General features: G+C 37.2%; 2 protein-coding genes, 1 long non-coding RNA gene and 2 other non-coding genes across 5 annotated transcripts; 2 read left to right on the top strand and 3 right to left on the bottom strand.

The window, feature by feature from the left end:
* Positions 1-1,378: 1,378 nt before the first annotated feature.
* Positions 1,379-3,055, top strand: LOC131787710 (uncharacterized). Its single transcript, XM_059104796.2, has one exon. The coding sequence runs from the start codon at positions 1,654-1,656 to the stop codon at positions 2,392-2,394; it is 741 nt and encodes a 246-aa protein (XP_058960779.1). The 5' UTR covers positions 1,379-1,653; the 3' UTR covers positions 2,395-3,055.
* Positions 3,056-4,111: 1,056 nt separating this feature from the next.
* Positions 4,112-4,183, top strand: Trnag-ucc (transfer RNA glycine (anticodon UCC)). The gene has a single exon. It is a non-coding gene; the product is annotated as a tRNA-Gly (tRNA).
* A 326-nt stretch (positions 4,184-4,509) lies between these two features.
* Positions 4,510-4,591, bottom strand: Trnas-cga (transfer RNA serine (anticodon CGA)). Its single transcript has one exon. It is a non-coding gene; the product is annotated as a tRNA-Ser (tRNA).
* Positions 4,592-6,958: 2,367 nt separating this feature from the next.
* On the bottom strand, positions 6,959-7,921 carry LOC131787672 (uncharacterized). Its single transcript, XM_066160871.1, has 2 exons — positions 7,902-7,921; positions 6,959-7,509 (listed from the first exon to the last, which is right to left on the bottom strand). The coding sequence occupies exons 1-2, from the start codon at positions 7,919-7,921 to the stop codon at positions 6,969-6,971; spliced, it is 561 nt and encodes a 186-aa protein (XP_066016968.1). The 3' UTR covers positions 6,959-6,968.
* Positions 7,922-13,861: 5,940 nt separating this feature from the next.
* Positions 13,862-16,474, bottom strand: LOC131787644 (uncharacterized). The gene is made up of 2 exons (XR_009340485.2): positions 16,336-16,474; positions 13,862-14,267 (listed from the first exon to the last, which is right to left on the bottom strand). It is a non-coding gene; the product is annotated as an uncharacterized lncRNA (long non-coding RNA).
* Between the last annotated feature and the right edge of the window lie 764 nt (positions 16,475-17,238).

Genomic DNA, 17,238 nt, shown 5'->3' with positions numbered 1-17,238 from the left:
TAATGAAAAACAACAGGTGTAGGTCTCATGGATCATTTGTTCCAAATTCGATCAGTTATAAACTCCGAAGAGCCGCTGAGCTAAAAGATTACAGGCTCAGAATAGTCGATAAACAGAGACCCTCCAGCAAACGGGTTTTGCTCGAAGTGGAGGAGTTCTTGGGTTGTTTAAGAGATTAATATTTGTTATCATAATGTTATGTGGACAGCATAGACAATGCTATGTTGGTGAAATGTTTGATGAAAAGTTCGAAATATTATCAGCCGAACTCCATAAGAAGCTAGTTACCACTTTGGCATGAGAAAATCTGAAAAAAGAGATTTTCAGTTCCTCAAGGCAACTGTATTGCAAACAGCTCACAACTTATAAGATTGTTGAAAGCAAAAGTTATGCCTGTTTATGGTATATACTGAGCTACAAGGCGTTTAAAAAGATGGAGAAGACTTTGAATTCTCGGTAGTCAGTAATTTCAGCATAACACACTACTGACCCCCGCTGCCATCAGTAACCCGCTATTACCATTCACTCAGGCTTTAGAACCAGCAAGTGACCAGATCAGACGGTAACGGTATCAGTACATGACAATAAAAAGATCAGGTCATTGGTGTTTCCAGTTGTACACCAATAGGATGAACTAAAGGAAAGGAATATAATTAAAGTCAAGAACACTTTACAGAGCTTTTACGCGGAGTTTCAAATTCGAATTTATTATCATCGAATTTCACTTTTTATCTTTTTACTCAAATTAAACCCTGGTTTCCTTGTATCCTCCTTTTTCTGTCTATTCACCACTTGAAGGGGGCTAAGAAGTGAGCATCGCAATCATGGAGATGTCAATCCTACAATTCCAGTGAAAGTGATACACCTTGTTAAATGGGCGTTACCCTTTCCACCATGAGTTTTCTTGACTAGATCATAGAGTCCTAAGAATACTACACGTCTAAGTATTCTTGACAACAGAACACTTTTTATGATAGGATAGTCAATTTGACAAGCTTTATTTAAAACAAAGAACCCGTTTTCTTGGCGTTTAGATGTAAAATGTCTCCCATTCCAGACAGCGAGAAACAATATTCAAGGGCGTTTCGGAAAAAAAACTCAATCTTCGACGGCTCTTATGCTTTTATTGCAAAACTAGAATTTTTTTTATAATGATACTTGTACTTGGCTCTGTTTTAATATCGTCGTTGGGAACTGTAGAACTGAGAATTTCAAGTCATGTGTTTATAAAGATAATGAGCGTAGGATTAACAGGTACCTGAGTGATATGCTGTAATTTGATTGGCTAGTTTAATAAACCAACACAGCTCATCACAGGCGACGCTCACAGGGAAAAACCACCGAATCACCTGTTCTGTCTGCGACGCGTGGGTGGAAGACAAGAGAAGTGGTTTGACGGGTATTTTTGTTTGCGTTTTAGGGCGACTCTCCTAACTTTAGGAGGTCGACCTTGGGAAAAGAAGAATGTTTTAGCCCATTCGGGGGTTCTACCACCCTAAGAGCAAGAAGAACGGACAGATGCACGAGAAGACGCGCTACCTTACGAAGCCCGCCTGGCAAGAACATCCTAAAGAAGAACAGCTTGAATATAAACTCTCTTTGCTACTATGACACTTCCTGTGCGAGCGACACGAGAGGTTAGGAGTCTACGATATGTCTCTTTGCTATAGATTCAAGCAGTTTTGGTTACTTTTATTCAACGGTTTGTGGGTTCAGAAAGAAGAGAAGTTGAACTCTTGCAAATCGCAGAAAACAAAAAATGATATCAGCGACCGACAAGTGGAGCTGAAAGGTGCAAGGAGGGAATATCTGGGCGCCGAACGAAAAACTGACGATGTGATTGATTGTCAGCTTGTTTCTCATGGAGTTAAATTCTCCAATAAAGAAGAAATGGAAGGTTTCGATTCTAAGATGGACGAAATGCATGATATATTCCTTAAGGAACTTTCGGAAATAAAGCGACAACACGAACGACTACAAATTGGTAGGGTTATTCTCAGCAGACGTGTGTCAGAATTAGAACAAATCCTGCAAACAGACATTAAAAGCTTTACAAGCTCCGATATAAAATCGTTTATGGAAGATTCGTCATTATCTAGTGAAGAGCTACAGCTTTTGGCCGAGATGGATGAAATACTAGAAATGCTTGAAAAAGAACGGCAAGAACTTCTATCGCTTGAAAAATATTTAGACATTGAACTGCGTGAAAGAACGTACTATCCAGAACCTGTAATGCATCGCCACAGAAGGCTGGAAGATGACTTTTCAAGGCAGATGAAACTAGACGGTGGTTTGAAATACGAGAGCTTTGACAAAACCGTTCAGTTCATAACTTATGGTTCGCTTCCACCGCCCCTGTCGCTAGGTGATCTGTTGGATGTGCCGGATAGATAATACAAACGGACAGAGCCAGCACCGTGTTTACGGATTGGCCGAGATAAATGTTTGCTTAGCGCAGGTGCTAGTAAACAAGTTCCTCAATAGGGTTTTATCGGTCGTCGGGTTCAATAAAGAATTCTAAATCGTTCTCGTCTGATGAACTTTGGTTAGGGATAAAGCATTACTACAATAAAATATAATACTTTAATTTTTACTATTTACTTTAATAAAAATAGAACGATGCTTTGCGTAAGGAAAAGTAGTTACAGATACAGTTAAGTCAAATTCCAAGTATTTATACTGAAGGTCCTGGGTTAGATGACATGAACTGATTACGTATGCCGTGATATTCAGTTTGTTAATAACCGATCCTATCTCTGCTATCTTATTTTTTTTCATCGGAGAAACGGAGAAACATAGTTAGTATTCTCAGCCTGAAATGATATTGATTGAGGGATAGCTCAGTGTAATACCAACTGAGTTGCAAGCTAATATCCTGGGTAGTTTATAACGGTATGGGAGCAATGCGCAAGCCAGAATTTAAAACATTATCGAAGAGCTTCAAATTAGGGCCTCAATTAGCGGAAATACTGAACAAAAAAAAAATAAAATAAAAGAAAAACTGCTAGAAGTGGGCTTCTGCCTTTTATACCCCGCTCACTGTTTTGAATGTAAATTTATTCATATAAGCTGCTCTAGTATATTTTCATCTCAAGAATTGTAAACAAATTCAAATGGAATACAAATGAAGCAAAAAAACAACAAAAAAAATTAAATTAATTGAAAATTAAAAATAGAAATGCGAGGGAACTCTACCGCCTATTCCGACACAAGGCCTGTACGAACTTGTTGAGTCTGTATAAATTCACATTCCTCGAAAGTTTGCAATGGCATCTCTGTAAGAAGTTTGCCGAATGAGAACCGTGTCTGTGGCATACTATCCAAGGCGTTTACTGTAACTCAGTCAATGGAGCTTTCGGCAGCACAAAAGACAAGCTGATATTCTTGAAAAGTCTTAACTTCACTCGCTGAAGCCGCAGTTCTTGTTATCCCTATGTTGGTGACATCAAAAGACCTCAAAACACAACTTGCCTACGTTCGCGAATATCTATCTTTTTGCGCAAACACTCTTCAACGCCCCATGAGTTTCGAAAATGGTTCCCTTCCCTAGAGATTGCTTTCAGGGTCTTTTATGTTCTTCAATCAACCATGTGAACCTCGATTTAATATGTAAATTAAATATTGTCATTTCGGGGTTTTTTTTCCTGATTTAGTTTCCACTGAAATATTTTTTTGGTATCACCTTCCTTTTTAACGTATTTCACATCATATCTATCTAATTTCCATTCTTTTTTTATCTATTATCTATCCTATTGCAACATTGTTTGGATCATTTATCTTACAACTGAAGATGGTAGGTAATTATCATCACAGTTCAACATGTCAGTATGATTGTAATGTGGTTTGTGCAATCTCTTTTGTGACGAAATACTGTTGAAAGTATGCAGGCTCTATATACAAGCTACGAACATACACTTGTACTCATGAACTAATCCCAATGAGCGCGCTAGTCATAATCTAACAATAATATGTCAATGTCAATGTAACTGGATTGTTTCAGAAATAAGATAGCATGTTGAAAAGCGTTTTGCTTCCGAATTTCTATTATGTCGGAGGCGGGCTTTTGTACCATATAATAATTACACAAATTTACCCATGCTTTACCATAAGCGCGTTGGTGGTATAGTGGTGAGCATAGCTGCCTTCCAAGCAGTTGACCCGGGTTCGATTCCCGGCCAACGCAGGATTCATTTTGCTCAAAGCATTAGTCATCCTTTTTTTCCCCCATATAGTTTTTACACAAATATAATTTACACAATTATCTCGTATTGTCAACTTTTCATGGTTAATAAGAAGAATTTTTCAGCACTTAACTGGGTTTCGCGTTTGGATACCTGTGCGGTCCGTGGGCACTAGGTTAAAATTTTGCGAAGAACACAGCTTAAAAAAAAGCAGCATTTACAGCATCTTTTTCTGGAATTGAGCAAAAATCCCTCTCATCGTACGTATTAAAACTTTGACGTAAAGACGTAAAACTTTGTGTAAAAAGTAAAAAGGAAAAAGTAAACCCGCTGCGAGCAGGATTCGAACCTGCGCGGGAAGATCCCATTGGATTTCGAGTCCAACGCCTTAACCACTCGGCCATCGCAGCAACATGCCTCGCTTTCCGCGAAATTACATTAAATAAATAAAAATTTGTATCACGATGTACCAGGACCTCCTTCCGCCCCGTCCCCTATACTTTTTAGATGAAACGTGATTGGACGATATTTTCCCCCGTGAATCATGATTTAATTTTTTTCCTCATTCGTGAATCGTGATTAAAGATTGTAAGATCTTTCCGCGTGGAAGTGAACTTGTTTTACTCAAATGTGACTCGTAAATGAAGATCTGAATTACACGGGATCCGGGAACCATTTTGTTTTGCGTGACGAATTCGCGGCTTTATAATGGTTTTGAAAATGTAAGAATTTACAAGCGTTTTGACAGGATATGAACTTCATATAGATCGATAAAAGTCATAAAATAGACTTAACCTATGGTCTTTGAACAGATAAGATGAGACATCATGTCACCATTTGTCTCATAAGACTGGTCAAGACTAGACAAAGAAAAAATTAAATTTGTGAAGTTTGTGAATCCTGGTTGTTAATTTTAAGAAAAGTCTCAAATGATATCATCTGTGATGCGCAAAAGGGCCAAATATCTTAATGTGACTGAGTTTTACAAAATAGTATATGGGAACCCTCTTTCTGACCTTTTCACGAGGGAATTCTCGTTGAGTCTTGAACTCATTTAACAGAAACCAATATGAAAGATCTTTTTGTCTTTTTGTATTCGTGTTAGTACCCAGACACAAAGAGAAAGGAACCTCTATCTCATAAGGTTGGCAGCAAAACACTAATTTCATGACAAAGTACTGTCTTTCTACAGGGCCACATATGGAGCAGCTGTTAGCTTGCTGTGAAACTCACATGATTGAGTAGACATAAAATATTGATTGAATGTTTTTTTTTTTTTAATAGAAATAGCTATTTTAAAGACATAAAAGAACCAAAGGGTAAAAACTGTAATTTAAGTTTGCTGTTTTGAAGTTTGCCATTGTTTCTATTGAAAACTTCACTATCTATGGATTCATAGCTCTGATTACTCAGTTCACAATTGACCTGTCAATCAAATTAATGATCTGCCAATAACTGCCAGTTCTATCTTTAGATGACAAAAATATTTGGGTATACAGCCATATGTTTTGAAAACAATGTAGTTTGAAAACTATTATTTTCCCTGTAATTCACAGGTAATTCATTTAAGTTTGCATGGAACTGTACAGCAACTGGATTTGGCACCCTTGCATACACTAAAGGTACCATTTCTGTAGATAAATGAATTGTGAGTTTTTGTATCAATCAACAGACAAATTAATTTTCTAATGCAAGCACATAGTCTACTTATCCTTAAACCTCTACATTATGTAATTTGGTATATGTTAATTTTTAAGAAGGCAGATAATGAAAAATTGGACAATACTGTATGTGCTATTCTTTTGGCTAATATTTTTAAAGCAGTCAAGTAAAGCCTAGTGCCCAGACAATTTGAGAAAATCCAATACAATTAAACCAACTAGAAAGAAATAGAAAAGGGATCCTAGTAACAACTGGATGGTAACTGATGAGCTTTTACTACTGTTTTAATGTAAATGATATGTCAAAATTTGAAAGCATAATTCGATTACCCTTTGTGGTGATTCAAACTGGGTCCAATATAAAGCCACCTTGCAGAGTCATGCAAAGGGGTCCATACCAGTATTTGTCACTGAAACAGGATTAGTCAGGAGCATCCCGCATGGCCATTAAGTCACATATTCACATTATTTTCACATTGATTGATGTTTGCAAGGGAAAAAACAGGCCTTATATACAGACAAGCACATCAGTAGGTAACATGGAAAATTCTAGGGTAACATAATGTGGAAATTGTGTAGATTAATCATAACTAAAATGTTTTAGATATTGAATTATTTGAAAATTTTCCTTCCATTTCATTTCAAATAAAACGTATCTTTTTCAGTAGAGTTGACATTTTATATATCATATACTACAGTTTACTATGTGTATAAAAATACCTTCAATGAATGACATCTGAATCACATAAAATTTAATTGTTTTGAAGTTTTTTTTTGGTATGCGTGTGTTTCAGTTGTCATGATGATATTGACTTTTCTTATGTATTGATCATGATGTATTTAAGTCTATAATGATATGCAAATGGTTTGAATTCAATTTAACAGCTGATTGAAAATGATTAAGAATGGCCCTCAAAGCACTTTATTAATAAAAAAAAGCCTTACCATAACAGGAGGGAAATCTATGTTGTTAATTTTATTTCTGAAAATGATTTGAAATAGCCATAAAACCTTTATTGAAGTGGATAAACTCCTCACCATTATGCACTAGCTAGACAATCTATTTTCTGTAAAGCCAAGTTCTACAGTCAGATTAAATATAAATAAATGAATATGTTGAAGTTAGTCATAATGAATAAAGTTTTGTGACTCGGACCAGGCCTAGCACAGCTAGGAACTCATCCTTAGTCATAAGGTTTCCTTTACTCATCAAAATATCAACATCTCTGGTATTAACTACCCCACTTGTATGAGGCTCAGCTCTCTTTCTTTTTCTTCTACAAATTCTTCTTTTTATGGAGTAATCCTTTGCTTCAGTGAAGACATTGCTTCTTGTTGCAATCATTTTCCTATTTCTGGCAATCACAGAACATTTTTTCTGCTTGTCGTTGTTTGCATCAGGCCATAACTTCTCAATATCTTCCTTGTGCTTGAAAAGGAGAGCTTTCAGACTCTTTATTCGCTCCTCTCTTGTCTGGGTTTTGGTATCACTCAGTTTACCCTCTTCAACTATTCCCTCAGTTAACTTGGTTCCCTCCAGTATATTGCTTTCCTCTTTCTGAGTCTGTGTGTTGTGTTCCCAGCTATGTATGCAGGTGTCATGTTCATATTGTAACTCATAATTGCATCCATACAATGTCTGCATAAGCCAGTCATCTTCATTTTCCCTTTAGGATAAGACCAGAAGAATTGTTTAAAGTCGTAGATGGAGACTGGACGTGAGCTAGAAAAATTGGAATTAGCACTTGAATTGCTGATAGTGAACTTTTGTGGTCTGCTGGTGGGTTAACTTAAGAACAAGAGCCTCTACAATAAAACGCATGTTCGTTTTAATAAAAAAGGACTGTTAACATACAGGTGCCCAAATAAAATCGCAAACGCTGTGTGTGAGGAGGTGGGAGGGAGCGAAATGTCTCCACCCTGTTGCTCCTCGCTTTGTTCCTTGTGACCAACTCGCACGAAGACATCTAAGTGACTTGTGTTACACACGGGCGTTCAAATTCTGAAAATAACCCAAAAAGGAGATATTTTCTTCCTCTATACAGTTATTTGAACATACCTGCTGCTATCTTCACGCATATCTGTGTCATATGCGTAAGGCTCATCTGAGTGTTGATGTTTCACGTTATTACCTGAGACACAACTTTCCGATTTCCGAAGCCTTTGTTCCTGCTGTAGTTTTCCCATCTCTTCTCTACGTCGCTTTGCCATGTTTTGCCGTTAAAAGCTATAAGGCTAACAGCAACACAAATTGCAGTTTCTTAAACATGCCTTTTTAGTGAAGTTCAAGTTCAGCGCGCAATTGTAAATGCGTTAGTATAACGGTTCAACTATCGCGCGGAAAGTCGTCAGATTTGTGCGAGCTTTTGGATTTGATTTGCGCGCTATTTTAGCCTGTTCATAGTAGGATGTCTGTTCACACAAAGTTGGTGGCAGTCTTTCCTCTTTCTCACCTCGTCCTTGTGCGGATGTTTGTACACATCTGGATTGACTCGAAATATAATAACCTGGCTCCCGCTGTATCCATACTGGAGCCGTTAGGTGATGAGTTTGTTGCATTTTCAAACAAGTTAATTTCTTCTATTCATCCATTAAATGATAGTCGATGGCTTAAACGTTAAGCAGTAGCTATGAAGGCAGTGGTCTTGCAGCTGGATGCTCTGAGATGAAATCCCTCAGACAACAATAATATTAACACAATTGTGGAAACTTGTCTGTTTTTTTCCTTTTTTTAGCGTGTGAGAAGTCGGAAGTTGTTTTTTTCGTAATTTTTAACGTTAACAGTCCCGCTATTGCACTAGGTTTCATAATATTAATAAAATCTAGTCATTGTCCAACTGCACAAAGTAGAGTATAAATAACACGCGAATTGAGTACAAATATCCTGCGATATTGTACGGTTATTTGGACAGTTGCTTACACTTGCCTTCTCTGTGCCGTATTTAACAACTGTTTCATTGTTCTTAGTTCACAGCCTTCAGCTCCTCCAGCAATTCTTGCGAAGCGTCGTCGCCATGTGATTGAGTCGGATGATAGAAATGAAATATAGTTTTGGAAATTCTTTTTTATGTACTTAGAGCTCATCCATGTCTTTGAGAGTTTGTCTCCCTGTAGTTTTAAAGCTTTCTTACTGGCGATAAATTATTCATCACTGTTCATTGATAGAAAAACACTTCGGTACTTGTAGTAGTTTCAGATGTGTAGCATTTGAAATAACGATCGAAAATAAAAGTCAATCTTGAATCGTTTTGAAACCTTTAAGTGACAAGTTGACGTCTCATGAGCCAATTCGACGCGGGCATTGCGCAAGACCTGTCACAAACCACTGCTTCACTTTTCCCGCTTTTGAAGAAGTGCATAAAAACTGAAGCAGTTGGATAATAAATAACTTATTAGACGTTTTGGTGTGTACTATCTCTGAGCATGTTTGCTCGTTGTTTGTATTTGGACTCGCCCTGCGGGCTCGTCAAAATACAGCAGAACTCGTAAAGATACTCTGGGATACTACTACACACAAAAACGTCTTATAAGATATATTTACTTAATAGCCCCCACCAGGTTTGTTTTGACTTCCTTAAAATTGATTTGAAAAAATGCCAGTTAGCTATAACAAACTTTTGCCATTTCCTCTGGAATAAAAGTTCACCTTCAGAACGGTATAGCCTCTTTGAAACACTCATAATTTGACGTTATATGTCTCTGAATCATACCCGGTCTGCGACTTTCTCTTATAATATGAAACTGCATTGAGCATATCTTGCGATTTCACCAGATATAATAATAACAATAATAATAATGATGATAACAATGGTTTATTTAACAGATCCACGGGATGGCTCTTCTCTGTTTAATTACAGCATTTGCAATTATAGATAATTTACAATGTTAATAATAATAATAATAATAATAATAATAATAAATGATCATTCGATGAAATCACAAGCATTATAACTGATTTATAAGTGACTGTCGCGTGAAACTGTTGTAGAAAATAAACCTTGTTGTGGTTGTGAAAAGGTGTAGTTGCTATTGCAATACTTCGCGTTACCAAGGCCGCTACCCCACCGTATCCTACTGGGTACGGTGAGGTTCTTAGAATTTTCTCGTTCTTGCCCTAAGTAGAATACCGACAATGTGGAAAGTGGTTTTCAAGGAATTGTTTAATTTGATTACATTGCCCATTGGTACAAATGGAGTTAAAGTATTGAGGAGTTGCGAAAAGCCGTGACAACACACGTGAAGGAATATCGTATTTAGCTGTTGACACATCACTCGCCTTTCGCGCCTCACGGTCTGCTTGATGAATGAACAGCAAAGCCCTCACCATTCTCAATCCAAGCTCGTTTGTCGGAATTTTTTATCGGATTATGGCTACTACAACACTGAAAAATCCGTATCGCTTACGTTCAAACTTCCCTAGAAGGAGAAGAAAAACAAAAGACGGAAAGAAAAACCGAAAGTTACGTATTCAGTGGCTTTGGTAATAGTATTTCCCACGGCTGAGAACGAAAATCGACAACTGGAAGATTTGCCATTGACCGATTTTGACCATGTATCTGAAAGATTTTCTGTCGGTAAAGACCAAGTATTTCGGTATACTTGGTATTTAACTCGATAACTCACGAGTGAGCTATTGAGTAACCAATCAAGCCGAAAAAATTTGGACTTGACACCGTACGGGCGTTCGTACAAGGTGCTACTTTTAACATGCGTGGTCAACTGTGCCGCGGGCACGCCAACGCCACTAAGACGTGCGGGAAAAAAATGCGAGCTCCGCTTTTAGGCTTAGCTAAATCTATATTATTGCTTGGTTCAAATAGAGGGGGAAAACATTTCACTACTACTAACAATTCGAACGTAAAAATAAATCACGGCAAATGACTTGAACTAAAAAGATATATTTCCTGCACAATGATAACGTTACTACAGTTTTAAAGAAATTTCTCTGATGAAATACTCAAACAAACGCGCAAACCTTGAACTACCAATAGAGCAAAAAATTGACGGATCGAAATTTGATAGAAAAGCCAGTGAAGGATTAATACGAATGAAACTATAGAGCACTTTGTTTTTTATTTCTTAACAAAGTGACAGACACAGCTGGGAGGCTAAATGTGGAATTTGTTTCATCTCGAAATGTCAGTCATAACCGTGAGAGACCAAAAAAAGCTTGGTTTTCAACAAACAAATACATCAACCTGGTACGTAACTTGCTGGTTTAAAATTTTTACGTTAAGCTGATGAATGGATGAAAAATTCGAACGTGCCTTCAGAACAGTTCATTCGTTCATTTTCAACCGGAAAATGCTACTCGGTGCATCAGATTCTTACAAATACGGGGATGAATCAAGAGATTGCTTGGGTTGAATTTAATCATATCCCATGTCCCTCCCTTATAGAAAAAGCCCTAACAAGGCCCGCGATAAGTTTCACCAAAGCATGATTGACGCGCGTCAAATCCTAAGTACGCCGTGAGCGTTTTATTGGCTTCCGAAAAAACAGGACTTTGAGTCGTCAAAAGCTCAAAATATTTGTTCAATATCCATAGTTATAGATAATGCAAACCTACATGAATCGAACACTTCAAGCATACAACGGATTTCTGAAAGGAACAGTGATGTAACGTTCTACATATTCAAAATGCCCTAAATCTGCAGGGCACAACGTGTTTCTTCTTAGAAAGTGCGAACGGCTAACTTTGTTCAATGTCAACGTTGAATAAATGAATGAATTTATGAATACTCTTAACGAGCAGTATCCAATTTTTGGTATTTGCGGCGTTTTCATGGAATCACTCGGTGTAGACTGAACAAGACTTATGACAGCTGGAAATTGAGCCAATGTTCTTGATGCGAAGAAAGAAGGATGTGCATGGCATTGCTTGGGAGCTGAGCCTGCTCAGCAGAGCTATTGGAGGAAGACAAGCGGCATATAGAGGAAGACGAACAAGACAAAGATAAATTGAGTTTCCTTTTTGAAAGCTTGAAATACTTTCCGGTACGTACCCGCCGCTATTTTACATGCGGACATCTTTAAAGAACTTTCCAAGGAGCTTGTCGAGAGTAGCAGCAGGTATGTTCATTTCATTAAAACTGCTATCGAAGTCTGCCGTTCGTAAAACCCTTCAAACTTTATCCACTCGTATTTCGTCTTTTTCACTGTGTTTGACAAGCTTTCGGCGGCGATGAAATCATCTAATTCTCGACTCGAGTTGTCTTCGTCCCATAACTCGATATTTATACGCTAAGCATTAACCAATTCTTTAGTAAACATCGAGTATGCTTGCTTTCGGTAGGCTCCGGGCCAAAGTCTCATAATAAACTCAAAGAAAAATTACCGAAAAAAAGAAAGATGTCACATCTTTAAATAGAACACTAATTTACAGGCTCTTCAGTTGGCTGATTTCCGACAGTTTTTTCAAAGAAAGCCCATTTGATGGTTGGAATTACTTAATGCAGCTATAGTATTGCAGAAAAGCTTTTTTACTTTTTTTTCTGTTCGGGCACTTGAAATGGACATCTTACTTAAATTGCTACCAGATTCATCACAACTGAGGCAGTGCCAAACGAACCTCGATCAATTTCATCATGTTTTAATGAAAGAGCTTAAATCAGCTACGTAGATTTTCTCAAAGACCAGAACGTAGGCCTACGCTCTGCTTCGATTTTGCAGCCATAGACGAAAAAAAAAATCGAGGTTGCGTCATATCAAGAATTAGCTGTACTTATAAACTTTTCCCTATGACTCTGCCTTGTTACATAATTATAGATCACATCGTACGTCAATGGTGTTTTGATGTCATCTATGATGTGCAGGCGAATTGTCTTTAATTTGTCAAATTCGTAGCTTGGGCCATTACTAAAGTTCAACATTCTCTACCCTATCGTGGTGATGCAAGATAAATACAAATCTACCGTAGTTGATTTTTTAAACGTACAGGGAACAATGGTATGAAATTCTCCTCCCCAAGACAGCCATTTCTTCTAGAGGCTTTTTTCCGATGAACGCGGCGGTTATGAGGCTCTGGGGAAAAAGTCATACCGCTTCAGAGGGCGAGTTAAATACCTGGTTGATTATCAACTGAAGTAGATAAATGAAGATAAATCACCTTGGCGAATCTCGAAAAGTGACACAGGCACGAAAGGCCCTAATCAAGGACTAACACCCCAAACGTCAGCTTTTCAAAATTCGCTCCACGGTTTGTTAATTTTAAGTATCACTCTCCTTCTAGCCGAGCTGCACAAACTGATTACTTACTGCACAGTGTGAACCGATCAAATGTTAGCCTCGACTCCGCAAATAACAATTCTCCATCCTAAGATTGTCAAAATAGCACCAAGAAACGAAACCTCTTTAAGCTGCGTGGTTGCTTTATCTCCAGTAGTGTAACTCAATCGGAATGGGAAAGGTACTGCGCGAAAAGTTTGTGTCTAGGGATGTGCTGTTCGTTTGTAGATCATTTTCAAAAATTATTGCCAAGATATGTCAATTTAAAATTACTTATTTCTCTTCACACCCGAATCTTGATATGGTTTCTAGGGGATGTTCCAAATGAAGATTTATCATGGCGTCCATCTAACGCGTTTATGAAAACAATTGTGTCTACGCATGATTGCAATTGAATGTGGCTCTTCATGCGAAACCGTACCGAATTGTTTATACATTCACTTATAATGAAGTTGATTATCATAATAAATGTCAAATGATATAGATACTTGTCTTTTAATGCCATTGAATTTTATTGCTTATGCTAAAGAGCAGTTAAAGGTGTACTCTAAAAACAGTGTATCCGACTCGGGTGCACTGTTTTGAGACTGCACTGAAAAAAAGGGGAAAAAAACTGAAAAGGAACCCCCACCCCCATACAAGGCAAACCGAAAAATAAAACAACAAAAAAAGGGGTTTTACAGGCGCTAAAGGTGAGACAAGCCCTGAACGACAAACCTCCCTACCAGAGAGATTTTTCTTCCGTCGTTTGACTTACCAGAAAAGGCATCAGAAAGAAGAGTGCTACAACAGTTGTGAGAGAGCGGATTGTTTTTTTTTACAACTTTCTAAATGAATGGAGTAGGGTTACAATAGTAGATACTCTTACTACTCCAAGTATTCTAATACAATGATTTCAGTACTATATGGGCGATTCTTTTGAAGGTACTCTTCTTAATTTTGGTATCTCTTAAACTCACTTTTGTTTCATAAAGTCATTGAAGGAACGAAGTCTTGGTCGAAAGCTCCTTTTTTTACCGCAATATGTACTCTGACAGTTGTCTTTCGCATCGATGCACTGAGAGCAAATGGTCGGATTTTGGCACGCATCAAAACACATGGTGAAAGTAGTGGTGCAGTCTAAACAATCATCCGCTGATGATAAGGTAGCAGCCGCCACTAAAAACGCCATCACCAAAAGAATTGTTTCGGATTTCATCTGAAATATAATGGATACATGAATTGGATTATTATCACTTGGATGTGTAGCTTTTCATTACTTGTCCCTCGAGAAATATGTCTTTTAGTCCCTATATCCAAAATCTATCTATTTGATGTCTTAATGAATAAGAAAAACCTTCCAGGTAAGAATAAAACCCTTATTGGCATCAGATGTATAAGGAAAGAAATGATTTTTAGCAGGAAAAACTGTTTTTTTTTCAATCAAGCAGTTTCAAGTGATTTTTCTTTCTCATTGTATTTTATCAATATCACACTTAGCAGCGCCGAATGGGAAAAATACCAATGTGTGATACAACTTGTATCCTCAATTAGGCTTCGTACGATCCTGTACCAAAAGGTCAGGTCAGTGGTGAAAAACCGATTAGAAATTGACTTGGCAAGTACTAAGCTCTGGTCAATAAGACAAGTATTTCCTCAACAGAACAAGAATCTACTAACAAATCGAACGTAAAAATAAATCGCGGCAAATGACTTGAACTAAAAAGAAATATTTCCTGCGCAGTGATAACGTTACTACAGTTTTAAACAAAAATTTCTCTGATAAAATACTCAAACAAACGCGCAAACCTTGAACTACCAATAGAGCAAAAAATTGACGGATCGAAATTTGACAGAAAAGCTAGTGAAGGATTAATACGAATGAAACTATAGAGCACTTTGTTTTTTATTTCTTAACAAAGTGACGGACACAGCTGGGAGGCTAAATGTGGAATTTGTTTCATCTCGAAATGTCAGTCATAACCGTGAGAGACCAATAAAAGCTTGGTTTTCAACAAACAAATAAATCAACCTAAAATTTTTACGTCAAGCTGATGATTGGAATTAAAATTCGAACGTGACTTCAAAACAGTTCGATCGTTAATTTTCAATCGGAAAATGCTGCTCGGTACATCAGATTCTTACAAATACGGGGATGAATCAAGAGATTGCTTGGTTGAATTTAATCACTAAAGCTCATAATCCTGAAAAATGTCATCCCATATCCCTCTCTTGTAAAAAAAGCCCTAACAGGGCCCGCGATAAGTTTCACCAAAGCGTAAAAGAACAATAAGATTCAGTTGGTAGAATCTGCTGTTGAATTTTGCCGGAGGAAAAAATTTCCTATTTGCACAACTGATGACTTTTCTCTCATGAAGTGGGTACTTGTTTATATTGTAGACTGTGTTGAAAAGCAAGTAAAAGCTCGTCAGTCATTTTTTAATACACATGCAATTTGGAGGAATTAAAAAGAACTACATCGATCTCCTTTAAACAGATGAAATATTTTGAAATATTTAGAACTTAAAAGTAATTTTGGCGTGGAACAAGAATGAAAGCCGACCTCAGTGGATATCAAGATCCAAAATGTATTAATGAAGGTCACTTTTCATGTTCCAGTAAGAGAACGCTTGAAAATTATGTCCACTTTCTCCTTGTATATTTTAACCGGAAAGACTGAGAAAAACGCCTATAGCAGCCCACAAGTTAAAGCAAGGACCAATTCGAATATGGATGGTCTACTTTAAAACAGACTTTCGTGAGTGCTGATAGGTATTGATTAGCAAACCACGAGGAAGATCCAATTAAAGGTCTCAAATGATTTATATGAACATTTTCCTCGCATCATTGTTTTTAAGGAAAGAAAGATAGAGAGAGAGAGAGGAAGATTGGGAGCGACAAACCATCATTTTACCTAAAGCCAGTTTTACCATGCGAACTGCAAAACTGATGTTGAAGTTGTACTCAATTGTTTATTTGAATATGTTCAAAGACTCTAGCCCGAGGCTTTGTTAAAATCTAATATGCACTGTACGACATTTATATAAAAGTAAGTAAGATTGAAACGCATTCGAGGAAATTTCTGTTTAAATTGACGTGAAAGACGCGTGGAGCCACATTCGGTTCTGTATACGATTAAAAGATACAAAAACAAATCGGGGTTTTAGGAATAACTTGTGGATACGGACAGTCATTTTCAGTGCTATCGTTCAATATCAATGTGTTTTCTGAAATGAGTCACGAACAGCTCATGTCATAGACGCAAATACAATTCAAATTTTACTTACCTTTAATGACGAGAAAATTCGAGGTCTTAATTGTACAGTACTGTAGCTCTTGTGCCTGCAAGGAGAAGAAAATAGAAAGTTCTGCTTAGTGGTTAGCTAATAAATCAACGATATGAGATGAACATCAGAAAGCACAACTTATAAAGGAGCTCTCTGCTGCAATTACCTCTCACTCGGTGACTGATTTTAGGGCGTCTTACATCCTTGCACGCCAGGTTTTATAGAAAATTTCCTATTCAAAGTGAGTTCATAATTGCTCCTTTGAACAAAAGCGCCGAGAAATAATTAATAGAAAATCGACACTGGCCATTCAACGGGCGACATTTGCATACAAAAATGACGGAAGTTAAAGTTCTTGAGCAAGGATAAGAAAGGAACTTAATAGATTTAATAATCATAGATTCCGGTTATCAGCAAAGAAAATGACATTTATAGAAGGCAGCTTAGAGTTTACACTTCAGTTTGGCCAAAGAAACTTTTATGAGAATTATTATGTCTTGAGGTAAAGCTTTTCTATATTTTAATAGAGCTGACATATTTGCGTGATTTATATCTTCTGTGGTAGACAGTTGTTAATGTCGTGAATGAAGCTTAGCAGTATGGAAGTTCTTGTCTAAAGTATCGGAAGTTTAGGTCACCTGACAACGTACTTTAGCTAAAAGCACACTTCTAAAGAGGAAACACAATATGGTTTCTCTTCTAGTAAAGTCGATAACTGTATATGATAAAGTTGAAGTTACGTTATCACGCCCTTTCTCGTCTGGAAGGTTCACCACTGATTTAAACTGCGAAATTAAAACACTAAAATAGCCATTTCTTGTGATTAATTGAGTTCCATGTTGTACTCTTGGGTCTTAAAATTTTAATTGACCATTTTTAACCCAGCTGGAAGACTACTTTTAC

Source organism: Pocillopora verrucosa, chromosome 14, assembly GCF_036669915.1.
Source record: "Pocillopora verrucosa isolate sample1 chromosome 14, ASM3666991v2, whole genome shotgun sequence".
Classification (NCBI taxonomy): domain Eukaryota; kingdom Metazoa; phylum Cnidaria; class Anthozoa; order Scleractinia; family Pocilloporidae; genus Pocillopora; species Pocillopora verrucosa.
Note: the sequence above shows the minus strand (reverse complement) of the source record. Positions and strands in the feature narration are given on the sequence as shown.